General features: G+C 52.3%; 1 protein-coding gene across 1 annotated transcript; it reads left to right on the forward strand.

Annotated features, from left to right (window-relative positions):
- Positions 1 to 12,602: 12,602 nt before the first annotated feature.
- On the forward strand, positions 12,603 to 26,289 carry Kcnn4 (potassium calcium-activated channel subfamily N member 4). Its single transcript, XM_034518395.2, has 9 exons — positions 12,603 to 12,937; positions 16,556 to 16,651; positions 17,961 to 18,382; positions 19,717 to 19,852; positions 22,061 to 22,171; positions 22,611 to 22,729; positions 22,989 to 23,058; positions 24,842 to 25,009; positions 25,795 to 26,289. Exons 1-8 carry the CDS (start codon positions 12,779 to 12,781, stop codon positions 25,004 to 25,006), a joined length of 1,278 nt encoding a protein of 425 aa, XP_034374286.1. The 5' UTR covers positions 12,603 to 12,778; the 3' UTR covers positions 25,007 to 25,009; positions 25,795 to 26,289.
- Positions 26,290 to 26,631: the final 342 nt, after the last annotated feature.

The following is a 26,631-nucleotide window of genomic DNA, read 5'->3' on the forward strand; positions in this document are numbered from 1 at the left end:
GTTACAATCTTCTGAGCCTGCTCAGTGTTGCTGCCTGCATTACTCAGTCGGGGGCTCGTCTCTGCGAGGGCTAAGTCTCTCTCTCTCTCTCTCTCTCTCTCTCTCTCTCTCTCTCTCTCTCTCTCTCTCTCTCTGAGCCTTTGTAAATTACCTATAGCTCTTCATCTAGGGACCTGTGGGATCCTCCAGTCCACGTTAGGAGGTCACCTGCTGTGGGAATTGTTCACATAGGAATTGTTTGGCTCCTGCTCCTGAGCTTTGGACCTCATTTGAGACAAGGTTTCATGTAGCCCAGCTGAGGATGACTTTGAACTCCTGATCCTCCTGCATCCACCTCCTGAGCGTGAATCTCTATATGCTATGTGTTTTCTACACACATGATATGGATCATTAAAAATAGCATTGCCGGAATGATAGCGGAGGCTGGAGAGGTGGCTCAGCAGCGGAAGGCCTACTGCTCTCTTAGAGGGCCTAAGCTTGGCTCCCAGCACATACAGCATATCATATGGCAACAGCTTGAGACTCCATTTCCGGGTGTCTGATGCCCCCTTATGGCCTTTGTAGGCACTACAATCACAGGAACACTGGTGAAAGTCAATCTTAAATAATAGCAATGACGATAAAGTGTGGTGGATACCTGTAACCCCACATTCAGGAGGCTGAGGCAAGACCACCCACGAGTTTAAGGCAACATGACAAGACATTGTCTGAAAAGGGGAGTGTCATGAGTTTGAGGCTAGACCTATGGACTTAGTTTTTCATTTTAATTTTTACTTATGTTCATTTATTTACTTTGTAGGGTGGAGAGGCATGTGCTGTGGTCAAAGGCCAGAGGACAGTGTGTGGGAGGTGGGGAGCTGACTTTCTGTTTCCAGTATATGGGGCCCAGGGACTGAGGACAGATCATCAGGCTTGGTGGCAAGTGCCTTTACCTGCAGGAATATCTCACTCACTCCAAGCTACACATCTTTTAAATAAATGAATAAGGGCTGGAGAGATATTACAGTTGGTAAAGTGTTTTCTTTGGAAGCACAAGAACCTAAAGTACTTATATTTGTGGGGGGAAAAAAGGTCTGCCCAGTCTACAGAGCACAGGTTACACAAAGAAATCCTGTTTAAAAAAAGAAAGAAAGAAAAGAAAAAAGATGTCAAGTGGTGGTGGCACACGTCTTTAGTCTCAGCACTTTAGAGGTAGAGGCAGGTAGATCTCTGAATTCAAGGCCAGCCTGGTCTACAGGGTGAGTTTTAGGACAGCCAGAGCTAAACACACACATACACACACACACACACACACACACACATATAAAATAGATGCCCATCAAGGAATAACATCCAAGTTTGATATTTAGCCTCCACACATATGGCTACACATGTGAACACACAATCACATACCCACACATAAGCTAACACATGTACATTCATACAATAAATGGATGGATGGATGGATGGATGGATGCACGGATACAGAGTGGGACTGGGGCTATTAAGTTAAATGCTAAGACCTAAGATGTTTTATTAAGACACATGAGAATCCATGGGTCTTGATGTCCTGGGGTGGGCTGGCACCGAGCCTCTCTGGATGCTGAGGAAGACCTGGCTAGATCAACACGCGCACATACAAGCATGTGTGTATAGATAGACAGGAGATAGACACGGTGAATCATACAGTGTTCACGGGCCTGTGCATCCCGCCCATTCACACTCATGTCTGTCTTCCCGCAGGGATACAGCGCGTCAATGTTTGCTTTAAGCAAGACCCTGTCCCTTCCTCAAGATGTTCCCACTCTCTCTGTTGTCCCTGAGTGAAGTCCCAGCGTCAGCACCAAGGACAGAGCCACCGTTATCAGGACCACAGACAGCAACTCACTGGATTAAAGGGTCAGGGCAAGTACTAGGAAAATGGAGAAATGGCGTTCCTCCCTCCTGTAGGATGGTGTGAAGTAGGCTGGAACAGAAGAGCCAGTGACAAGTATCCACAGAGGGCTGAGGCATCTGCTCAGTAGAGTGCCCATTGAGCAATCATGGGAAGATGGACCCCACATAAACTGGATGTGATGGTGTGTGTCTGCAGTCTCAGCGCACAGAATGTGGAGGCAAAGGATAAAGTGTCCAAGGTCATCTGGCTGCATAGTAAGTTCAAGGCCAGCCTGGGACCCATGAGACTCTATCTCAGAAAATATTATGCATCATCTTTCTAGTGTACCAAACACTGTTCTGTACCATATGGATAGCAAGGAGTCTATCATTAACAAGTAGACAAATAAGAAAGTAAGTTCATGGGGGCTGGAGAGATGGCTCCATGGTTAGGAGAGCTGGCTTCTCTTGCAGAGGACCTGGGTTCATTCCCAGCACCAACATGGCTGCTCACAACAGCCTGTAACTCCAGTTCTGGGGATCTGACATGGGCATTGGGCACACTCATGGTACACAAACAAACATGCAGGCAAATACTCATACGCACAAAATAAACATAAATACTAAAAGAGAGGTAAGGTCATTTTACTCTAGCATGGACCCCATGTAATGACAAGTCAGAGAGACAGGATGACCAGAGTGAATACAGTGTAGCATCAGTTCCCGTTGCCTTGGGATGGAACACTTGACAGAACTCACCTTCTGAGAAGGAAGATTAATTCTGCCTCTCTGTTTTTAGTGGTGCACGCCACCATGTAGAAGGACAGCATGGTGGGCTGCCTGTTTAGTTCTGGGTGGTCCAGACAACAGAGAGAGGTGAATGCCGGTGCTCTTCTGGCTCTCTTCCCCCAGTTTGTCTGAGGATCCCAGAGCACCAGTTATCATTTGGGGTGCTTCTATACCCTCTTCAGCTTGTCCTCTCTGGAAACACTCTCACAGATACATCCAAAGGTTACAGTTGAAATGGGCCACGATGGGCCAGCCAGGTGGCTCAGAGGGTGATGGCAAACAGATGCTTCAAGAAGACCTAAGTTCGGTTCCAAGGGTTCACGCAGTGGGAGGAAAAAGCCAGTGTCTTAAAGTCGGCAGTGACAGTGACAGCAGAGTCTGTTTGAAGAGGTAATCAAGGAAGATGAGATACTGTATGTAGCTTAGTGGTGGACGATTGTATAGCTTGCATAACATCCTAGGTTCCACCTCTAGCTGTGAGAGAGAGAGAGAGAGAGAGAGAGAGAGAGAGAGAGAGAGAGAGATTTTATGTCTGAGCAGAGAACTGAATACAGTATAGAAATGAGTGACTCACAGTGGGAATAACTTGACACTTGCTGAGACCACAAGACATTTCTGCTTTGCTGAGACCACAAGACATTTCTGCTTCTATCCTCCCAGATCTCAAAGCCACCATGCTGCTAGAAACCTTAAGTTCATCCCACAGAGAGGGATATTGGAGGCGAATCCAGATATTGTAAGCAAGGAGATTGGAGGACACTCGTCCAATTCAAAAGGACAGACACGTGTCAAGAACCTGAGGCCAAAAAGAGTTTGGTGTTGTTTGTAGATCAGTGAAAATAAGTCAAGGACTGTGGTGAGAGGAATTCTGACAGAAGTCAGAACACAGAGACAGAGAGAGGAAGAGGCAGGAACACATAAAATAAAAGCAGAGGTTGGCCAAGGAAGACTGAGACAAAATAATATTGGCCAGGGCTGAAGAAATGGCTAAGTGCTCACACTGCTTGCAGAGGACCAGAGTTTGCTTCCTTGAACCCACATCCAGTAGATTTCAACAGCCTGTAACTCCAGAGTCTTGTGATCTGGTGCCCTCTTCTGGCCTCTGCTGGTACCTACACTCGTGCGCACATTCTACACAAACAGACCCATGTAGTTCTGGACTCGTCTGTTGGTTTCTCCTATGGTCACTTAGACAGCTGTATTCTGCCACCCTGCATCTTTTGCTTACAATATCTTAACTCTCCTCCAATGTCCTTCTCTGTGAGATGAACTTAAACTTTCCTGCAGCATGGTGGCTTTAAAGTCTGGGAGGACAGAAATAGAGATTCCTTGTGCTCCTAGCAAGCACCAAGCTATTCCCACAGAATCCTGTTCATTAAAGCAAGTCACAAGCCAGTCAGATACAAAGAGGAGAACTGTACAGCTGTACAACTGCTTATGTGTAAAATTCCATGTAGAAATAAAGTCAACGACATGCCAAGATCAGAGCCAGGGGCTTCACATGAACATGTGTCTTAAATCTCAGCATTTGGGAGGTAGAGGCAATCAGATCTCTGTAAGTTTGAGACCAACTGGGGCTACATAGTGAGAATCTCCCGACACTCTGTGTGTGTGTGTGTGTGTGTGTGTGTGTGTGTGTGTGTGTGTGTGTGTTTGTAGTCAGATGTAATGTCACATGTCTGTAGAAGGTGGATGTAACAGTGCACACCAGATATTGCCTCACATGTGAGTCTGAGGCAGAAGGATTGTGGCTTTAGGGGATACATAGGAAAGCCCTGGCTCAGATTTCCACAGGAAGGAGAGGCGTGGGAGGAATGGGGTATGGTGGCACATGCCCATAATCTATGTGACATCTGAAGGCAGGAGGATCAGAAGTTCATGATTATCCTTGGCGACATACTGACTTCAAGGCCAGTCTGAGCTATCGGAGAACGTACCTCCAAAACACGAGAAAGGCCTGGAGAGGTGAGTCACTGTTAAGAGTATTTATTTATCTATCAGATATACTGAGAATTTTGGTTTCTTTAAGCACAGAAATGCTGTAGGGATGTGTTTTTGTTTCAATTTGTCTACAACAGATAATAATGATTTGCCTAGTGCTCTGGTAGGGGCCAGCTCCAGATAGTTCCTGTGATTGCGTGACGTTTGGAATTCTGGGGACTCATGAGAGGGTATAAAAATGCCAAAGCCCTGAGAGAGGCTGTTGCTGCGGCTGCTGCTCCCCTAGCGGCTGCTGCTCCCCTGGCTGCTGCTGCTCCCCTGGCTGCTGCTGCTCCCCTGGCTGCTGCTGCTCCCCTGGATGCTGCTGCTTCCCCTGGTGGCTGCTGCTCCTCCTGCTCTTACTGGTTGCTGGTTGGAGATATCCTAACAATGAATATCAAACCTGCCCAAGGAACTTGATGTTTCTAATCAGCAGGCAGTAGTCTAATGATATTGACACCCCCTTTCCCCTCTAACCTTCTCTCTCTCCTACATAGTGTGGGGGGAGGGCTGGATGGGATAAGGGTGTAGTAAGATGGTAGAAAAGGGAAACCCACAAAAAGTAGCCAAAAGTCAAGTTGCGATCAGAGAACCAAAGTTCTGATCCCAATACCTATACTGAGCAGATCACAAATGCCTGTAACTCTGGCTCCAAGGAATTCAATGCCCCCTTCTGGCTTTTGTGAGTAAATGTGCACACGCATGCATACACACATATACACATACAGAGAGAGACAGACAGACAGACAGACAGACAGACAGAGAACATACTCACACATACACAAATTTTAAAATTTTAATTTTACAGCCCTAAATAGAACATACATACAATACCCCCTTCTCCAAAGGTTCAGGGATCACTGTGGAAAGAGTGTAAGCACAGCCCGCAGGGCGGCTGCACGTGTGAGTTCACAGCGGTTGTGACTGGAGGCAGATGTAGCAGTGCACACCAGCTACTGCAGCACGTGTGAGTCTGAGGCAGAAGGATTGTGGCTTTAGGGGATACATAGGAAAACCCTGGCTCAGACACCCACAGGTAAGAGAGAGGAGAGAACCCACAGCTTGTAAGTTGAAGAGCAGAACTGAGCACAAAGTCCAATACCTAGCAGAGAAGCTACTGACGGTTGTTAGCTGCTACATCTGATGTGCCACCCACACTTCAGTGGAAGATCACACAACCAAGAGTTTCTGAACAACACAAAAAGGACGTGATGCAGAGGGTCGGGTAGAGAGACACTCACAAAATTGGGTGGAAAGGGGATCAGGGGTGGAACTGGAAAGAGGGAGGGGGAAATGTGATCAAACACGTTATACAAAATCTCAGCTGGGCATAGTGGAGGATGCTCTTAATCCCAGCATTGGGGAGGCAGAGGCAGGTGCATCTCTGCCAGTTCAAGGCAGGCCTGGTCTACAGAGAGAGTTCCAGGACAGCCAGGGCTACACAGAAAAATTCTGTCTCAAAAGAAAAGAAGTTTTTAAATGTGCAAACAAAGCTGGTGAGCTCGCTGGACATAAAGGCAGCTGTTGCCAAGCCTGACGGCCTGAGTTCGTCCCACAGGACTCACACGGGAGAAGGAGAGAACCAGGTCCTGATCTCTCAGGAAAGCTGTCCTCTGGCCTCCACACACTTGTTGTGGAATGTGTGCATGCCGTGTACATCCCCAAATCAACCAGTCGGTAATGTATGTTGGTTTTTTTTGTTTGTTTGTTTGTTTGATTGGTTGGTTGGTTTTTTGTTTGCTTGTTTGTTTTTTTCTGGCTGTTCTGAAACTTGTTTTGTAGGCCAGGTTGGCCTCGAACTCACAGAGATCCACCTGCCTCTGCCTCCCAAGTGCTGGGATTAAAGGCGTGCGCCACCACCGCCCGGCCTCAGTGTATGTTTAGAACAAAGAACAGTATGGGTTGTTGTTTTGTGTTTGTTTTTTGTTTTTTTTGGGGGGGGGTGTGGTAAACTACGTAGAAAAAGAGGACAATAAAGGAAGAAGAGGAAGGGAAAGAAGGGACGAGGCTGACCGCTGCAATGTAAGAATAACAAATGAGTGCTCTCAGAGACAAGAGGAAGGGACAGAAGTTCAAACAGAAAGGAAAACTTGTAACTGGAAAAAAAAAAAAAAAAAAAGGAAAAAAAAAAGAAAAAAAAAACCACCAGACACTGAGATGGATGGAATGTTGAGCACTCTCTCCCATGGCCCGAAAGTGCCTCCAGGGCAGGGTTGTCTGTTTTGTTTGTTGCAATATCTCCAGCTCTTAGACCAGTGTGGGGCATTCAGTAGATGCAAAGAAACTTTTGTTACAAAGCCACAGAGTGCCTGCAGTTTCCAAAATGACCACCAGGTGGGAGTCTTCCAAACCTTGACGCCTCCGTGAGCCAAGTCCCAGAGCTGGCTTAAGTGTGTTGTGCTGCCACCAGCCCTGGCCTTTCAGGGTGTCTTCCCTGGGGCTCAGCGTGCCAGTCCCAACACATGCCCTGGGCAACAGCTGACCTTTCCGCCTAAGACACCCTCTTCCCTACTTCCCTCCAACACCAGCCAGTTAAACAATCCTTTGTCCTTGGCCCCTTCCGGCTGGGCCCCGAGGCTCCTGGGTCTCTTCCAGGCCCGGAGATGGGGCTGGGACAAAGGTGGGGCATCTGGGATACCGCCAAAGAAATGTCCTGGGGACTTTGAATCAGCTCTTCCTCTCTTCCTGGATAGAACTATGGGATCTAGCCCCCTTCTCACCTTGAACCCAGAGCCTCCAGGGTTCCAGGAGCCAGCCCTCCCTCGGATCCACTGGTCCAGGTGCCAGCCTCCTCCCTCAGACCTAGGGGTGCAGGCCCCAATGCTCCTCCTTCAGACCTAGGGATGTAGGTCCTCCTATCTTAGACCCAGGGGCCAGACCCCAATCTTCCTCCCTCAGACCCAGAGGTCTAGGCGCCAGCCTCCTCCCTCAGACCGGGTCTATACATCAGCCTCCTCCCTCAGATTCGGGGCTCCAGGCCCCAATCCTCCTCCATCAGACCCAGGAGTGCAGGCCCAGACCTCCTGTCTTAGAGCCAGGAGTCCAAGTAACAGCCTCCTCCCTCAGACCCAAGGGTGCAGACCCCAGTCCTCCCTCCCTTAGACTAGCTCTGCACCCTGCTTTTATACTCCGCAGTCCTCTTACTCTTTCCCCCAAAGACCCCGTGTCCCTCCTGCGCCCTCAGTGTTTCAGTATTGAACTCAAGGCTGACTCACAGGAAGCTTCGGGGCCTGAGTCACTCCCACCTCTCAGTTCAGCCCCTCCCAGAGCTGGAAAGAGACAGAAAATGGGACTATTTCAACTGCCCGTTGCTTCAGTATAGAGTTTGGTGTCCATTTCCCACAACCATTACTCAATGGCGCCACTGGGGCATCTCCCACATCCAAACGTCCCGGATATCTATTTATTTTCTGTGTATTAGGAGACAAAATTTGTGTCTAATGTTCATGTCTAAATTTCAAACTTTTTCTTCACTTCTGTGTGTTTTCTCTATCTCTTTCATTTTGTTGTGTTTTAGGGGTTTTTTGTGCTACAGATAGGATCCAGGACCTTAGGCTAGGGTTCCATCACTGAGCCACGCCCCCAGTCTTGTCTTTTTTTCCCCTCATCTCGTCTTTTTGATTCTCTCTTCCATCTCTGTGTATGCATCCAGGGTCTCAATGTCCTTTCTGCTTCCGGTTCTCTGGTCCTCTGTCTCCCCATCTCTGCTTCTTTCTGCCTTTGTGTCTTTGTGTCCCTTGTCCATCTGTCTCCATCTGTGACCCCTGCTTTGCTGTTCCATTCTCTCTTCTTTTTCTGCCTCTGTCCTTCTGTGGTCACCATCTTCTATTGCCTCTGCTCTCTTCAGCCGAGTTCTCTCTGACGCTGAGCTCCTGTTCTCTCTCTCCTGTCTCCACCTCGCTCCTCGTTCTCTCCCTTCCCCCCCCCCCGCCCACATCCCTTCCTCAGCTGGCATCACGGGCACAGGTGTGGACAGCAGGTTACTTCCATTTCTATCTTTGCTGCACAAAGAAACTGAGAGCTGTGTACAGGAACTAGGGCCGCACATGAGTCAAAAGCCAAGAACTGCTCCAGTCGCTCCAATTGCACAGCTTCTGGGCCCCAGTTCAGGTACTTCTGAGAAATGTGCACAGAGACAAATATCGAGGGAGGGAGGGAGGGAGGGAGGGAGGGAGGGAGGGAGGGAGGGAGGGAGGGGCCAGGGGAGGTGGGGAGAGAGAGAAAGAGAGAGAGACAGGCTGAGAAATCACCGAGGGTCCAGGAGTCAGGTATGGTATCAAACATCTATAATTTCAGAAAACTGGAGGCTGAGTCCAATCAGGGATATAGAGTCACTTTCCTGTCTCAAAAAAAACAAAACAAAATACAAAAAAAGAAACCAAACCACAACACAGGCTTTGGAGGCAGAGGTGAAGAAAAGGCTGGGGGCGTGGCTCAGTGGTAGAGCCCCTGCCTAGAATCCCCCAGTGAGGGGCTGGGGGCGTAGCTCAGTGGTAGAGCCCCTGCCTAGAATCCCCCAGTGAGGGGCTGGGGGCGTGGCTCAGTGGTAGAGCCCTGCCTAGAATCCCCCAGTGAGGGGCTGGGGGCGTGGCTCAGTGGTAGAGCCCCTGCCTAGGATTCTCCAGTGAGGGGCTGGGGGCGTGACTCAGTGGTAGAGCCTTTGCCTAGAATCCCCCAGTGAGGGGCTGGGGGCGTGGCTCAGTGGTAGAGCCCCTGCCTAGGATTCCCCAGTGAGGGGTCCCAGTATAGCCCAGTGGTGAGCACATGTCTAGCACACAGACTACCCTACGTTCCATTCCAACAGTGAAAAATAAAAACCCATGAAGACATAGAGTGAAGGAGATACTAATAAGGAGTTGTGTGCAAGGCCCAGAGATGTTCCTGGGGAGGAGGAAGCAGAGATGGCTCCAGGTTCCAGGCAGCAAGCAGGCAGGGATGCCCTGGTTGCAGCATGAGGAGTCCCAGGCTGCAGCATTTTCTCCAAGTAGACACACGTGTGGTGTCCGGGTGTGACTGGGTGTGTCTCCAACCTTCTCCAGCCATGTGTCACTGAGTGGGATCATCATCACGTGTGCCATGGGGTGGGGCACCCCCACGGGGTGTGTTTCTGTCACTGGGCGTGTCTGTGTGTGTGTGTGAGGTTGGGAGTCTCCGGGTGTGTCTGTGTGGGTTGCATTGGTGCCAGACATGTCTGTCCACGGGCATCTCATTTTCCTGTGGCTAGCGGGTGCGCAGTCCTCAATGCCACAGGACACAGGCTGGGGGGAGTCCTGACTGAGCCTTTCCCTGAGGCTGGGGACCGTGAGGTGAAGCACCAGACCACAGATCCCTTTGTGGCCTGTCTTGGTGTCCCTGTTGTGTCGTGTGTTGGCATGGGAGCACTTAAGGCCCTGACACATGCTGTGTGGACCCTTGTGTCTGCTCTCTTTGTTGTGTGACCCTATTTGAATCTCCGTATCTCACACAACATCTCATTTCCAGAGTCACATTCACCGTGGGCCTTTGCTTTGTCTCCTGTGAGGTGTGTGTGTGTGTGTGTGTGTGTGTGTGTGTGTGTGTGTGTGTGTTCTGTGTTGGACAGGGTGTGCTAGTCTGTGGAGATCAGAGGTTGATATTACAATATCGTCCTCAATTTCTCTGCACCTATATTTTTGTGCACTGTGTGTGCGTGTCATGGTACACATAAGAAAGTCCCAGGTCAACCCGCAGGAGTCTGTTCTCTCCTTTCACCATGTAGGCTTGGGAATTGAACTCAGATTCTCAGGGTTGGCAGTCGGTACCCTTAACCCCCATAAGCTACGTCACTAGTCCTGCACCTCATTTTTTTTTTTTTTTTTTTTGAAACCAGGTCTTTCACACCAGCAGGAACTCACTGATTTGATTAGAATGGCTCCATCCACCTGACTGCATCACCTCCCCACCCAGGGCTGGGGTTGCAGGTTTGTGCCTCTGCACCTGACATTTAAAAACTACTTGTTTTATTTTAGACTTATTTGTGTTTGCGCATGCGTGCATGCATGAGTGCGTGTGAGCATCTGTGCATGCAGCTGCGTTCATGTGCATGTGCACTGCGTATGCCAAGTGTGTGCAGGTGCCAGTGGAAGTCAGTGGTCGGGGGCAGGGAGACACTGGGTTCACTGCAGTTACAGGCTATTGTGAGCCACCCAGTGTTGATGTTGGACACTAAACCAGAGTCCTCTGCAAGAGGAGCATGGGCTCTTACCTGCTAAGACATCTCTCCAACCCCTGCACCTGATTTTTCACAAATGTGCTTGGGATTCGAACTCAGATCCTCACACTTGTGCACAAACACTTTATCAACTGACCGTCTTCCCAACCCTGTCTATAGAGGTTGCATTATGGTGTGTGTGTGTGTGTGTGTGTGTGTGTGTGTGAATGTAACGCCCTGTCAGACTCAGTGAAATGGCCTTGTTACTCATGTCAGGATATATGTTTATGGTGAGGGTCTTTCTCTCCCTTGAGTGTGTGGTGTCTCTGTGGCCGTGCATGCTGGAGTGTAATGCGTACAGGTATTGTGTGTGACTTTGGATTGATGGTGTGCTAATCTGGACGTTGGTGTTCTTGTGGTCTGAAGCCAACCCCACCTCCTCCAAAGAATATCATCCTGGGCTGTGTCTTGTGTGGCTAGAATGTTCTAGAATGTCCAACTTTGGGTTGAAGCTGCTTGCACACTCCATTGACTCTTCTCTAGTTTGAATCGTGTACTGTGCTGGGGCATGCAGAGTGTCAAGTGCACTAGTGTGTGTCAGGAGCAATGTCGGGGTGTGTGTGTTTGAGCCACACACACAATGATGCGAGCTACTGTGCATTTCCTGTTCTCTCGGTGCTGGGTGACAGTATCTGCCACCCCCAGGTGTTTGCACATAGCGAGTATCACTGTGTTTCACATTTGCACACCCTTGTGTGTCTGTTGACACGTGTGTGTTGTGCCTGGTGACTTACAAATTGGTGTGTCCAGACATGTTGTGTCTTTGTGCCACTCTTGGTACATGTTCCATGTAGTCGTGGTGCTTAGCTCTTTGTGTCATGGAATATTATGGGGTTTTATTTGGTTTTTGGTTTTGGACACAGGGTCTCTTGTGGCCCAGGCTGACCTTGAACTCACAGTTGACAATGACTGAGACTTGCGGATCCTCCTGCCTCCAGCTTCCTAGTGTCAAGATTCAGGCATGCACCATTGCACGCTTTATGCTGTGCTGGGTTCCACCTCAGAGTTCCTGTGATTCAAAGGAGCCCGCTAACAGGTTGCACTCCATCCCTGGCCCCATTTAAAAATTATTATTTAAAGATTTACTTTTTATTTATGCATGTGTATGTATGTGAATATAACCCACATGTGTCGGGGAGCCTGCAAAGACCAAAAAAAGGATGTCTGGTCTCCTGGAGTTAAAGTTACAGGTGGTTTTGAGCCACCTGACAAGTAGGTGCTAGACACCGAAGTCGGTCTCCTTTTGAGAGGAACACTCATGTTTAATCCCCGTGCCCTACTTTCCGGCCCCTCCCCCGCCCCACTTTGAAGATTGTATGTGACTGCGGGAGCACAACCTTTGGGTGGCCCCACGTGCAACGGGACGCTGCTGCCCTGCTAAGTGCTGGCGTGTGTCACACCATGTGTGTGTGGTGTCTGGGTGTGGCTGTGGGTTTCTGAACTTTCGGGAGTGTGAGTCACTTCTGTGGAGGTTGTGTGGTGTGTGCTGGTGTGGTGGGCTCTGCCTCCGGCTCTGTGGAGTGCTCTGTGGTGTCTGGGTGTGGTGGGTTGTAGGTGTGTACCACAGAGTGCAAATGGTTGCAGACTCACAACCTATTGTGTCAGAGTGTGTCTTTGCCCACGTGGATGGACTCTTCTTCCTTGCCCGGGGCCACAAGACACACCCCAGCCCCTCCTTAGTCTCAGAAGGGGATGGGATGGGTAGCCTCCCCCTACCCGGGGACCTCCCCGTCCCTCCCCGCCCTGCCCTGCCTGCTGCAGTTACCACTCCCCAGAGGGCACTGGGCTAGGCTGTGCCTTCCAGCAAAAGTCCCAGAGTGAGCGGAGCAGGCCGCTGGCCTGGAAGCCAAGCTGGCTGCCATTTGCGTACTGAGAGGTGGGGGACCCTGGGCAGGAAGCTGGCTGAGCCCCAAGACCTCAGGGGCCATGGGCGGGGAGCTGGTGACTGGCCTGGGGGCCCTGAGACGGAGAAAGCGCCTGCTGGAGCAGGAGAAGAGGGTGGCTGGCTGGGCGCTGGTGCTGGCGGGAACTGGCATCGGACTCATGGTCCTGCACGCTGAGATGTTGTGGTTCCTGGGTTGCAAGGTGAGCGGAACCCTTCCACATCGCAGGGGAGGGACAGGGAGCCTGGTGTGTGGGGGGGAGGGACGGGGGAGTAGGGGCGGTTGGGGACAGGGAGCCTGATTTGTGTGGATGGGCGCTGGGGACCAGGAACCTGGTGTGAGGGAGGGGGCTGGCGTCTTACACCCCTGGCTGTGAGGGAGGAGGGCTGGGGTCTTATACCCCAGGAAAGAGGGCTAGGGTCTGGACCCCTGGGTATGAGAGAAGAGAGCTGGTCTGGACTCCTGGGTCTTAAGGAGGGGAACTGAAGTCTTGCACTTCTTAAGGTCTAAGGGAGAGGGCTGGGTCTGGTCGTGTGAGGGAGGCAGATGGGGGGGTCTGCACCCCTGAAACCTGAGCTAGTGTGATATCATCTTACTCCTTTCCCCCATCCCATGCGCGCGCGCGCGCGCACACACACACACACACACACACACACACACACACACACACACACGGAAGGGAGCCGGTTCTCAGTGTTACCTTTTGAGTGTTATCAGAGCACTGGGGGCCTGGGCCTTCTAGAGGCCCATGCAAGGCAGACCTTTGATAGCCCAGCTCTGGGGAAGAGAGGGCGAGGGAGAAAGACCTTGTCATTGGTCGTCTCCTTGCTCCTTATCTAGCCTCTGCCATTTACCCAGTGCCACCAGGCAGTGCCCTGAAGTAACCGACAGAGGAGACCTGCAGAGTGGAGTCTCTGCCCCACCTCTACCTACAAAAGTGCACTGTCCCCAGAATGCACCTGCTGTCACTCACCAGACAGTGGACTGTGGCTTGAACACCTTGTCCCCATGGAAGAGGAGACTTGGGGTTCAGACTCAAGAGTCTGCAGAAGGAGCCTCAAAAAGTCTCACCAGGCACTGGGGAAATGGGGGTTGGGGGGGGGCAAGAGGATCAGAAGGTTCGGCTCAGCCTAGGCTACTTACTGAGTTGGAGGCCAGCCTGGGCTACACAAGACCTTATCTCAAAAACAGAAATAAATCCAAACAAGGTGGGGGAAGGTGAGAACACACTCAAGAGAGCTATCAATCAATCTCTGGAAGACCAAGGAGTGCAGGTGGGGCTGGACAGGTTGTAGCAAGCCCCGGGGATATTCTGCCCCTGGTCAGGCTTGTGGCATAGAGAAATGGAGGGCAAGGGTTGGGTCTGTGGCTGGAGGGGGAGGCATACTTACTCAACAGAAAAGTTGGAGCAGGAGCTCTGTGTATGTGTGTGTGTGTGTGTGTGTGTGTGTGTGTACGTGCGCGCGGGGGCGCGCATGTGGGTGGGTGTCTGTGTGTGTCGGTGTGCGCGCGGGCAGGTGGGACTTTCTTTGGGAGAACTTCTGGGCCCTGGTGCTCAGCCCTGCCCTGTATTTGTATTTGAGGATTGGAAGTGGGCAGCAGCCGCTGTAAAGTGACCAGCAGCCACATGGAGGGTCAGGGCAGGCCAGCTTCCTTCAGCCAAGTGGCCAAGGAGAGGGCAGCCACTGCGAGGGGGTGGGGCTGTCCAGAGCCATGCCAACAGGAAACATGGCTGGGGCCTAGCCGGCGCTCCCACGCTCCTGCACCGCGCCCAGTAGGGGAGGTGGGGACCTGGGAGCCCTGGCAGAGGGATGGAACCAGAGATCTCTCTTACCCCTCGTTTCTCCTTCACTGCCTGCCCAGACCCTTTCCTCCAACTGTGATTCCTGAAGAAACGATGCCGCTCTCTGAGCCTCAGTTTCCTCATTCGTTCAAACATATTCGTAAGCACCCTCACAGCTCTTTTTTGAGACAAGATCTCTGGTAGCCCAGGATCGCCTTGAACTGGCTATGTGGATGAGGATGGCCATGTATTCCTGATCCTCCTACCTCCACTTCCCCAAGTGTGGCTTGCACCACAGCACTCAGTGTACACAAGGACGGGGGCCAGACCTAAGCGCTCTTCCAAGTGAGCCGCACCCCCACCCTAAGCCCCCATCTCAATCTAGCTTGTTTTTCACCAAACGAAGACACCTGCTCCTCTGGAGGAAGGGCGGGTGCCAAGGCTGTAGGAAGGAAGAGACAGAGCTCTCTGGATGAGGTGAAGCGGAGAAGATGGGGCAGACAGAGATCTGGGGAGGGAAAGCCAGTCCACAGAGGGAGGGAGGGACAGAAGGAGGAAGGGAAAGAGGGGAGACAGAGAGAGAGAGAAAGAGAGCACCACAATGACAGAAACCTCCAGAGCCACTGAGAAACCGCAGTAGGAGAGATGCACACGAAGGATGGAAAGGCCTTGCGTGCATAGGCACCCCCTCCCCCAGAGCCGGGCAGTCGCTCAGTTGGTAGAGTTTTTGCTTAGCATGCGCAAAGCCCAAAGCGGGTTCGATCTCCCGCACTGGACTGTGATGTAGCATGCCTGTAATCCTAACGCTTGGGAGGACTAGAAGCAGACGGAACTCTCAGAGAGAGGGAAGTAAGAGACCTCCGTTTGGGTGAAGAATTGGAAAGGGACCCTCACCCCCGCCGTAAGAGTAATTAATGAACTGCATTGTGGGGGAGAGGGGAAGTGGCTGGTGTCTGACGCGATAGGGACTGAGACAAACTGAAAAACTGAACGGGGAACTGGGGAAGTGTGAAGGATATCGGGGGAGGGGAAGGCTGGGGACAACAGCACCATTGTTCAGACTGGGGTGGGGGTGCCCCCCCCCCCGCCAGGAAACTGGCCCTCTTCCCCTGCTCAGAGAGGCGGGGTGCTGGCGCGGGCCCAGCTAGGGAAGCTGGCAGAGGGCTGTGGAGGAACAGGTGCAGGGTTCAACGGAGAAACCCAGGCGAGCCCTGTCCTGGGACAGTATCTCCCCGTGGGCATCGGCCCATCTTAGGGAACTCAGCAGCTCCCACCGCCAACTCTCTAAACCCTTCCTCCCTAAATTCTGGATCCCTCCAAGGTATTGCCACACAAAGAGAGGAAGAAAAAAAAAAAGAACCTTGCTGGTGCTTTATGTAGGCCCTGAACTTCCGCCCCATGTGCCCTGGGCATACAGCCAGGGGAAGTGGTAGGAGAGGGGAAGAAGGGGCTCACGAAGCAGGACTGGGGACCCCCACTCTGGGGAGCTGGGGCTGGAGGCGTCTTGGGGTTCATTCCCCAGATTAGAGAAGGGCAGAATGATGTTCTAGGCGACTTGAGTGACTTAAGTGACAGTCTCTAGTCTTTTCTGGAATTGGGGTCGGGGCAAGCACTGCTTGCTGGAGCGGAAAGGGCTTCCTCTGGAAGCTGGCTGTCATTTTCTAGACATCACATGCATACACAAATGAGGAACTACTTTTCGTAGGGAAAAGAAAAGAATGTAAGTTTCAAGGCTCCCAGTGGTGGGGGAGTGGAGGGTGGTGAGGATCTGAGACGTGGTTGTCTGGCTTAGATCATGTCCATCTGCCATAACCCAGGTAGACTCCAAATTAGAAATCCTCCTATCTCAGGCTACCGCGGGCTGGGGTCCTACATGTGATCTACACACTAAACTCAAGAACGGTTTTGAGGTGTCCTATCAGGAGGGCCTGGTTCGGGAGCCAGGTCGTTGGGAATGTAGAGACGGCCTTTCTGAAGGAAGGGACTGGGCATGGGTGGACTGGAAGCACCAGCTCACTGTCTTTTGTTCTCCCACAGTGGGTGCTGTACCTCCTCCTGGTTAAGTGTTTGATCACCCTGTCCACTGCCTTCCTCCTTTGTCTTATTGTGGTCTTCCATGCCAAGGAGGTCCAGGTAAGCTGAGTCCCACCCCTCAGCTTTGCTCTCTATGTATTAGGCATGTAATTCAGTGGGGGAGCCCCTACCTAGAATCCCCCAGTGAGGGGCTGGGGGCGTGGCTCAGTGGTAGAGCCCCTGCCTAGAATCCCCCAGTGAGAGGTTGGGGGCGTGGCTCAGTGGTAGAGCCCCTGCCTAGAATCCCCCAGTGAGGGGCTGGGGGCGTGGCTCAGTGGTAGAGCCCCTGCCTAGAATCCCCCAGTGAGGGGCAGGGGGCATGGCTCAGTGGTAGAGCCTCTGCCTAGGATCCCCCAGTGAGGGGCTGGGGGCATGGCTCAGTGGTAGAACCCCTGCCTAGAATCCCCCAGTGAGGGGCTGGGGGTGTGGCTCAGTGGTAGAGCCCCTGCCTAGGATCCCCCAGTGAGGGGCTGGGGGCGTGGCTCAGTGGTAGAGCCCCTGCCTAGAATCTCCCAGAGAGGGCCTGGGGGCGTGTGGCCTAGTGGTAGAGTGCTCTCCTAGCATACTGAAGAGTGGTTTTTACTTTCACATTAAAACAAACAAACCTCACAGAGAGCAGCAGTTCGTGCTCTGGGACCAGTGTTCAATTTCCCTGTTGTGAGACCCAGACCTCAATTTCCAGATTTGTAAATTGGGAAAGCCACTACATGAATCTCTGTGTATGAGCATTCATCGAGTCACATGTCCAGGGGACAGAGCAGTCCCTAGGGCATCCGAATGCTGCATAAATGGAGCTGAGTATGGCAGCCCCCACCTGTAGTCCCAGCACTTGGGAGTCTGATGCAGGAAGACCACTCACTCACTTGAGCCCAGCCTAGGTTATAAATTACCCGGCGCCACAATATACATGCTAGGATGCTAGGGACAGGACTCAGGGAGTCAGGCTTGGCGGCGAATGATCACTAAGCCATCCCGTAGGCCCTGGCTATTATTTCTGCCAGCAGCCATAAGTGGAGAGAGCCCTCAGGGATGGGCACATAAGCCCTAGGAGGTCGACGGTTCTGCTCAGTCATAGCTTATAGAACTTGTCAGCCCACACAAGAGGCGTTCAATTCATGTAGGAGGAGTATTCCTTCCGGAAGTGGGCCGGAACTAGCCAGGAGAGTTGGAGAAACTGGAGCAGGTGGAGAGATGACTTGCTGGGTTCTCGCCTGCTTCCTTCCCCAGCTCCACGCCCAGCTCAGCTATCTCTGTCCAACCCTTTCCAGGCCCAGGGCGTCCTCCATATCTTATCTTGGGGCGCAGGCCGGGTGTGCCACTGCCTGTCCCGCACCTGACCTCTGTCCCCGTGTCTGACCCTTCCCTGCAGCTGTTCATGACTGACAACGGGCTCCGAGACTGGCGCGTGGCGCTGACCCGGCGGCAGGTGGCGCAGATCCTGCTGGAGCTTCTGGTGTGCGGGGTGCACCCGGTGCCCCTACGGAGCCCGCACTGCGCCCTGGCGGGGGAGGGCACCGACGCGCAGCCCTGGCCGGGCTTCCTGGGCGAAGGCGAGGCGTTGCTGTCCCTGGCCATGCTGCTGCGTCTCTACCTGGTGCCCCGCGCGGTGCTGCTGCGCAGCGGGGTCCTGATCAATGCGTCCTACCGCAGCATCGGGGCGCTCAACCAAGTCCGCTTCCGCCACTGGTTCGTGGCCAAGCTATACATGAACACGCACCCGGGTCGCCTGCTGCTGGGCCTCACGCTGGGCCTCTGGCTCACCACAGCTTGGGTGCTGTCTGTGGCCGAGAGGTGAGGGGCCTAGAGCACAGGGAGGAGACACTAGGGTCTGCTGGATATGAAGATGCAGGCTACAAGGCGGGGTGGGGGCCAGCCAACATCAGGGGAGGCTCACACTTTTCATCCTTCTTGGCTGAGAAGTCGCAAGTCCTTGAGGTGGTTTCCAACTTCTGAGCCACCTAGAACACACACACACACACACACACACACACACACACACACACACACACAGGGGTGGAGGTGGGGGAGAAAGAATTAGCGCAAGGGAGCCCAGGCAAATCCACCCTTTGGCAACCATAGTGAGTCCGGATTCAGACTCTGGTAGTAGGCTAATCCTAGGAACTACCTTGTTGGAAGGAACAGCTTTTCCTAATTAGCGGGTACAGTAAGTGCTTGCTGAGTCTGGAAAGCAGACATTTGAGGCAGTTTTGCTGGGGGAATTCCCTGCAGGACCCGGCTGTTGCTTAGCAACTGTAAACAGATGGGGGAAGGGCTACTCCATTCTTATGGACCCTCAGAGTCTCAGAGAAATCCAGCCTGTGGTCTGAGAGCTGACAACCAACAGGGCCTTAGGGCAACAAAGCCAAGCCTCTGGAGCCCAGGCTACCTCCAACAGCCCTGTGCCTCAGCCTCCTGAATGCTGGGATTACTGATGAATGTCTCTGTGCCCTGCTCGGGACAAGCCTTTTTAAGAGATGTCAGTCATGTTGATTCTGATCTATCACTTGAAGGCCATGTACCGTCTTTGTGGGAGTTAGATAAAGGTGTAGCTTCCTCTGGGTATCTAGACAGCTCCTGCGAGCGAGCCTCAGGCTGCGTCTCAGCCCCGTCTCAGCCCCGTCTTAGCCCTCATCCGCACACTCTTGAGTCTGGCAGCACTGGTTGCCTAGCTGAACTCAAACAGGCTCTAGAGAAATGGTTCTCACCCCACTTAATGCCGTGACCCTTTAGTACAGTTCCTCGTGCTGTGGTGACCCCCAAGCATAACATTATATGTGTTGCTACCTCAGAGCTGTAATCTTGCTACTGTTATGAATTGTAAGGTAAATATCTTATATGCAGGATATCTGATAGGCAGCCCCTGTGAAAGGGTCATTTGAACGCCAAGGGGTCGAGACCCACAGGTTACTGCTCCAGGTCTTGCCAGACCTGGAATTATACTTTGCAGCCCAGAGTGGTTGAGCATCTGAGAGAGGTCACACAGCAGAGAAGAGGGCAGAATTTCTAGCTTTCTCTCCAGATGTCTCTTGGTGTTAAGAATGTGGCAGGAAGGGGAACAGTGTTGGGGGGAACCCCACCAATACCCCCAGGCTGGGGTTTCAGAACTAAGTCCTCTCTGCTCACAGGCAGGCTGTCAATGCCACGGGGCACCTCACAGACACACTGTGGCTCATACCAATCACATTCCTGACCATCGGCTATGGGGACGTGGTACCCGGGACCATATGGGGCAAGATTGTCTGCCTATGCACCGGAGTCATGGTGAGTACTGCCCCCCAAGACCCTCTCCCGGCCCACTGCTGATACTCACGGCTCAGGAAACCATGGACCAACCTAGGCCCTCCCTGACACCCCTGAGAAATGTGGGTGTCTGGACTCTCCTCCCCCAGCCCCACTTCCTTCTCTTCTTCATCTTCTTCTCTCCCTCCCTTGCTTCTCCTCCCTCTCTTTTCCTCTTACTCCTTTAAGTTAGGGGTTTGCTATATATCCCAGGCTAGCCTCAAACTCCCTATGTAGTCCAGGCTAGCCTTAAACCCTCAATCCTCCAGCTTCAGCTTTGAAGCATGCTGCACACTACAGATGGCCTAATCTGAGACTGTTGGCCCTTAGTCTTTGCTAGAACGCAGGGTTCATTTCCTCAGACCCAGGCCCTAACTTCCCAGTCCCATTTCTTCCTGAGCCAAGGAATCCAGTCCCCTGTCCTCCCCTGGGGGAGCTGGGTGGAAAGTTGACATCTGAAATATGTTTTGGGAACCAGGCTCCATAGATTCAGACCCCACTTTGTCCCTTGCCAGCTGTGGAGCTCAAGCAAACCACATGATGCTTCTGGGCCTCAGTGCCCCCCTTTGTGAAGTGGGTGCAGCCAGTACCTTTCTTGTGGGGTTGTTGAAAGGGCAAATGAAGAACACCATGCCAAGGGTTCAAACAAGAAGCACAGGCAGCACTCAGTAAAAGCAGCAGGGCTGGGGGTGGGGGAGATGACGGTTTCGGTAATGGATCCTACACATCTGTTCTAACCCCAGCTCCTGAGCTCTCTGGGAGGAAGTGGGGGCTGGGGGACAGTTATCGTAATGGAACCCACGCATTCCTGCAGTTTGCTGTTCCACACTTGCTCCTGAGCTCTTCAGACAGAGTCAGAGCCTCCTACCTCCAGGCTCTGTCCCCCCACAGTCACCCTCCTTCCTACTTCAGACCCCCCCCACTACTATCCAGTTCCTCCCACTCGGCTCCTTCTCCCTCTCGGGGGCCCAGCCCCAAATGCCTTGGCCTACCCCTTCCCACAGGAGACCTAAGCCACCAGCTCCCAGCTCTGATGCTGCCCCAGGACATGCTCAGTCCCCTAAGCCTTGAACCCATGGGCGAGCAATGGTGTGGCCAGCAAGTAGGACACTCACACAGTAGGTGAATGAAAGCCAGAAAAATATTCCTGAGGATTAGAGCCCCTCAGGGCTGTGTTGTTTGACAGAAAGAGAAACCAAAAGAATGAGACATGATAAGTAGACACACACACACACACACACACACACACCCCGTGGCTGGCTCAGAGACTCCATAGCACGAGATAGTAGCATCTTTTAAATACCTTTAAATTATGTTTAATTATTTATTGGGAGGTTGCATGTCAGGGCCCTCATGTCGAGGTCCAAGGGCCACCTTTAAAGAGTGACTCCTGTCCTCCACCATGAGGGTTTGGATGAGGATGAGACACAGGTCACCAAGTGGCAAGTGCCTCTTACCCTTGGAGTCATCTCAGTGTTGCTTCAGTGTTGTTTATTTTGGGGGGAGGAGGATGGACAAAGGGCTCATGTAGCCCAGGCTGTCCCCAAGCCTGCCGCAGAACAGAGACTGATCCTCTTGCCTCAGTGCTGTCTCCTCTTCCCCTGGCACTGGGTCTATAGATGTGTGTATCACAGAGCCTGACTCTGGAGCAGACTGGTCCTCTGTGCTAGTCTCTGCTAGTGGCATCTGGTGACATTTTCAGATACTGGGAGGACATGTCTGACCCCTAGAGAGGCTGTCTTCTAATTAGTCATTTAAACGAAGAGGCATTCAAGCTGCAGGGGAGTGATGGGTAGAGCATGCCTGTGAATCCAGAACGGGAGGATTGATCCCGATTTGGGGGTAGCCTGGGCTACATAGAAAGACTCTGTCCACACCTTAAGACAAACGGGGCTGAGATTTTGGCTTGTCCAACATTCATGAAGACCTGGGTTAGGTCCCGATAAGGTATAAACTGGACATTGTGATAATTGCCTATACCCCAGCACTTTGGAGGTGGAGCAGCACATCAGAAGTTTGAGGTCCCCCTTGATCACAGTGAATTCAGGCCAGCCTGAAAGATAGTTCTGTTGATGGTGGGATGGCAGAGGCTGTCCCTGCCCTCTGTGGCTGTGAGAAGTCAGGAGGGAGCGAGTGACACTGTCACATCTGAGTCCCACAGAATCACACGCCTTGCTTGTGTGCCCACAGGGGGTCTGCTGCACGGCTCTCCTGGTGGCTGTGGTGGCCCGGAAGCTGGAGTTCAACAAGGCGGAGAAACACGTGCACAACTTCATGATGGACATCCATTACGCCAAGGAGGTGAGGCTGGGCACCCGGCGAGCAGACTGGAGCTGTAGTTCAACGGTTAGACCCTTGCCTAGCCCACACAAGACCCTGAGTTCAACCCCAAGCACCATGTAACTGGGGCATGGTGACGTCGACCTGTAATCCCAGCACTCAGAAGATGAATGGTGGAGGATCAGGAGTTCAAGGTCATCCTCAGCTCTGTAGTGAGTTCAAGGCCAACTGGGCTGCAGGAGACCACCCTGTATTTTAAAAAGCCAGTTCCCCTTAAAGTGTGATGGTTTATGTGTGTAACCCAGTGCTCAGAAGGATTAGGCAGTAAGATGACAGGGAATTTGAGGCCAACCTAGGTCTATATAACAAGACCCTAAAGGAAAAAAATCCAGTGCCCCCACTTGTAAGCCTTCCAGATTCCAGGGGGCATCTCTCTCCCCTGACACTGTCATTCCACCAGATGAAGGAGTCAGCTGCGCGGCTGCTGCAGGAGGCCTGGATGTACTACAAGCACACTCGAAGGAAGGACTCCCGAGCTGCCCGCAGGCATCAGCGAAAGATGCTGGCTGCCATCCACACGTGAGGGCCTCCCTGTGTCCCTGTCATCTCTCTGCCTAGCGTGTGTGTGTGTGTGTGTGTGTGTGTGTGTGTGTGTGTGTGTTTGCGCGCGCCCAGGGCTGTCCAAGACACCCATGACTCAGTGCTAGTGACCCTGGATTCCCAGGGTCCCTCCTGCTCTGAGGCAGACTGCTCCTTTGTGTCCTGGTTCCCCTCCCCTCACCCCAACCCTCTGACTTACCCAGGGACCAAGCTTAGAACTGAATCCACCTCCCCACAGGTTCCGCCAGGTACGGCTGAAACACCGGAAGCTCCGGGAACAAGTGAATTCCATGGTGGACATCTCCAAGGTACCAGGACCCTCGGGCAGGGTCTTGGGGAAGGGGCAAGCTGGGACTGCAGATGGAAAGCAGGGAGATGAACCTGTGGAAAGGGACTGTCAGACCTAGACACGGTAGCTCAGGCCTGGAGCCCCAACACTGGGGAAGTGAATGCATTGTGGGTTCAAGACCAACCTGGGCTACCAGAGATCCTATCTCAAAAAAAAAAAAAAAAAAAAAAAAAAAAAAAAAAGAAAAAGAAAAAAGAAAAAAGAAAAAGAAAAGAAAAAAAAGGCAGATGGTAGTGGCACATTCCTTTAATTCCAGCACTCGGGAGGCAAAGGCAGGTGGATTTCTGAGTTCAAGGTCAGCCTGGCCTACAGAGTTAATTTCAGAATAGCCAGAGCTGAGAGAAACCCTGTCTCAAAAAAACAAAACCAAAACCCAAACAACTCCCCACACACACACACACACAAGGCCCAGTGAAAAGGCTTAGTGACCTGAGTTCTCTCCCCAGAACCCATATAAAGGTAAAAGAAAACAGACCCTACAAAGTTGTTCTGTGACCTCCAGTTTTTTACCGCCTCCCCCCCCCCCACCACACACACACAACAGTAACGAATACGAATTTGTTTTTAAAACAAACTGACACATGAGAGGGGAATAACCACGGGGCGGGAGCTGATACGCACAGGTCTGCAGTAAAGATTACAGGACAGAAAAAAAGCCTCCCACGCTTACAGAAGACGCCGGCCCCTTTTAGACTTAAAAAAAAAAAAAGAAAAGAAAGAAAGAAAGAAAGAAAGAAAGAAAGAAAGAAAGAAAGAAAAGAGAAACACCAAAGCGCGCCAATGTTTGGTTTCAAATCATCTTTATCACTTACATGTGGACGGATATAAATTTCCTTCCAGGTGCGACTCTTATGCAAATAAAACTGGGCAAACTTACAGAGCAGCTCAAACACTGACAGCAAACTCCACTTAAAAAAATTGTTTTAAGGGACACCGTGACAGGTGATGACATTGTTTCAGCAAAAGCCAGTTCCTGACGCTCTTGTGAAGCGGGTGCGGGAGGGCAAAGGGGGTCCCCTCATTGAAAGGCTCAGATCCTTCGCCTCCACCAGCAATGATGACGTCACGCTCCTTGGGCCTGGCTCACGCCGGCCCTTCTTTATGCGTGGCCTCTTCTTGTTAGCGCAGCACAATTCAAACAGTCACCCTTGGCACTAAGGCCACGGTAAACAATAGTCACAGACACAGGTCTCCAGACTACATGGCACGTCTCAGAAAACAGGGTGGTTCGGTCAACCGGAATAGGTGAGCCGCTGTGGATGAAGGTTATAGGGTCTGAGCACAGAATTCCAAGGTTCCCACAGCAAGCTCGCAGACAAGGTTCGGGATGAGCGCTTGCCTGGCATGCGTGAAGCCCCCGGTTCAATCCCCAGCACTACAAAAACCAGGCATGGCAGTACATACCTATAATCCCAGCATTTGGGAGGCAGAGGCAGGAAGATCAGGAATTCAAGCTAATTAGGGATAAAAAGATGACTCAGCAGTAAAAACTAGTTCCTTCCTCTTGCAGATAACCCAGGTTGGACTCCCAGTTCCCAAATGGCAGCGTTCATCTGTCTGTAACTCTAGTAACACAGTAAATTCAGTTCCAGGTTAGGCTACGAAAGACTTTGCCCCACCCCCAACCCCCAAAAGAGAGCAGTCCTCCAGGGCCAGAGAGGGCTCAGCAGTGTTCTGCAATCCCACTCTGTAAAGCAGACAGGGTTCTTCTACGTCCTAACTCGTGTTTCCCTCCCACTCAGATGCACATAATCCTGTGCGACCTGCAGCTGGGTCTCAGCGCATCGCACCGTGCTCTGGAGAAGAGAATCGACGGGCTGGCAGGAAAGCTGGATGCCCTGACGGAGCTGCTCGGCACTGCCCTGCAGCAACAGCAGCTCTCAGAACCCAGCCAGGAGGCCACATAGCTGGTGAGGGGGGCAGGGATGGGCCAGGAAAAATCCGGAGCCAGGCACCTATGACCAGCCTGATGTGGCTGTTGCCTATAGACAAAGCCACCCTTTCTTTCTCTTAAGCTGTCTCACCTTTTAGAACTCTTGAGTTCGGGGCTGGACTGGGGAAAAAGGGAGCGATTCTTTCTGCATTTGTCAGCGTCATTTCTCACTCTTTTGTGCGAGAGGGCGTGGTCAAAGGACTGGAGATGGACTCTAAGGCCTTGTGTATTCTAAGCAGGGGCTCTACCACTGAGCCACACCCCCAGCTCCTCACTGGGGGGTTCTAGGCAGGGGCTCTACCACTGAGCCACGCCCCCAGCTCCTCACTGGGGGATTCTAGGCAGGGGCTCTACCACTGAGCCACGCCCCCAGCCCCTCACTGGGGGATTCTAGGCAGGGGCTCTACCACTGAGCCACGCCCCCAGCCCCTCACTGGGGGATTCTAGGCAGGGGCTCTACCACTGAGCCACGCCCCCAGCCCCTCACTGACAGGGGATCTACTACTGAGCCACATTCCAAGCCCCTCACTGGGAGATTCTAGGCTCTACTCTGAGTCATATTCCCTAACTAGTGGCTTTTGCCTTCCTAGCCCTCTCCCTTTTTGATTGGTCGCTGTCCCGGTGCACACCTGTACCCTCCTCTCCTGGGCTTTGGCACCCTTCTGTTTTCCCACCTCTGGACATTCCCTGGCTTCTGCCAGCCTCCTCTGGCTTCCCTGCCTCTATGATTTCTAGCCTGTTACCGATCTACCATCTCCCCAGGACCCACAGAAGAATCAGGCTATGTACCCAAGGACTGAACTCAAGGACATCCTCCCTGCCAATTCTGACCAAGATCCATGAATAAATCACCTCAAGATGCCAGGACCCAAGTGGATCCACGTGGAGATGCATGGACTCTGGTAGTGGCAGCCATGAGTGGACACTGGCTTGGACCTCCCACGGCAATGGGAACATGGTCACCACTACACATTATGCCCTCATCCAAAGCCCTTTCTGCTGTGCTGCTGTTCACGGCCCCTCAATCTCTATTGGAGGAGGAGGTGCCTGGGGTCCAGGATGCTAGGAAGCTTCAGTTAACCGCGGGCCGGTTTCGCTGAAGAAACCAGGTCCGAGCGGCGGGAGGTGCTGCCCCCTGGTGGACACCAGGGAAGACGCCGCTTCCCCCGGAATGCAGAGACTGCGCGTGAGGAGGGTGAGGGGTGCTGCTCACCAATCCACCCTCATACTTTATAATAAATGGTAAACAAAGCCAAACGCTGCCGTTTCTTTCCAGACACCTAAGTCCTTCAGATCGTGCTGCAGGAGGCACTTGCCCTGTCCCCAACTTCAGTTTCCCCAACTGTAGAGGGGTCTGGTAGCATATGCTTCCCCAAATGTTCTCACTACTCAGGAGGCTGGGTTACCAGATGACTTGGGAGGCGGAGGCAGGAGGATCTCTGTCAGTTCAAGACCACTCTAGTGTGCATAGTGAGCTCCAGGACCTGGTCTCAAAACAACCAAACAAAAACAAAACCAGTGGAAGGCAAGAACTTGAGTTTGTAGCTAGCCTCAGCTAGCTTATTTATAAGGTGGAGGCAGGATTAGTAGTTCAAGACC

This window comes from Arvicanthis niloticus, chromosome 1 (assembly GCF_011762505.2).
Source record: "Arvicanthis niloticus isolate mArvNil1 chromosome 1, mArvNil1.pat.X, whole genome shotgun sequence".
NCBI lineage: Eukaryota > Metazoa > Chordata > Mammalia > Rodentia > Muridae > Arvicanthis > Arvicanthis niloticus.

Excerpts from the sequence above, each read along its gene's own strand:
- Kcnn4 (XM_034518395.2), top strand. The coding sequence starts at position 12,779 with ATGGGCGGGGAGCTGGTGACTGGCCTGGGGGCCCTGAGACGGAGAAAG. Across the intron at positions 16,652-17,960 it reads TCCATGCCAAGGAGGTCCAG|CTGTTCATGACTGACAACGG; the intron begins GTAAGCTGAGTC and ends CCTTCCCTGCAG. Across the intron at positions 22,172-22,610 it reads ACATCCATTACGCCAAGGAG|ATGAAGGAGTCAGCTGCGCG; the intron begins GTGAGGCTGGGC and ends TCATTCCACCAG.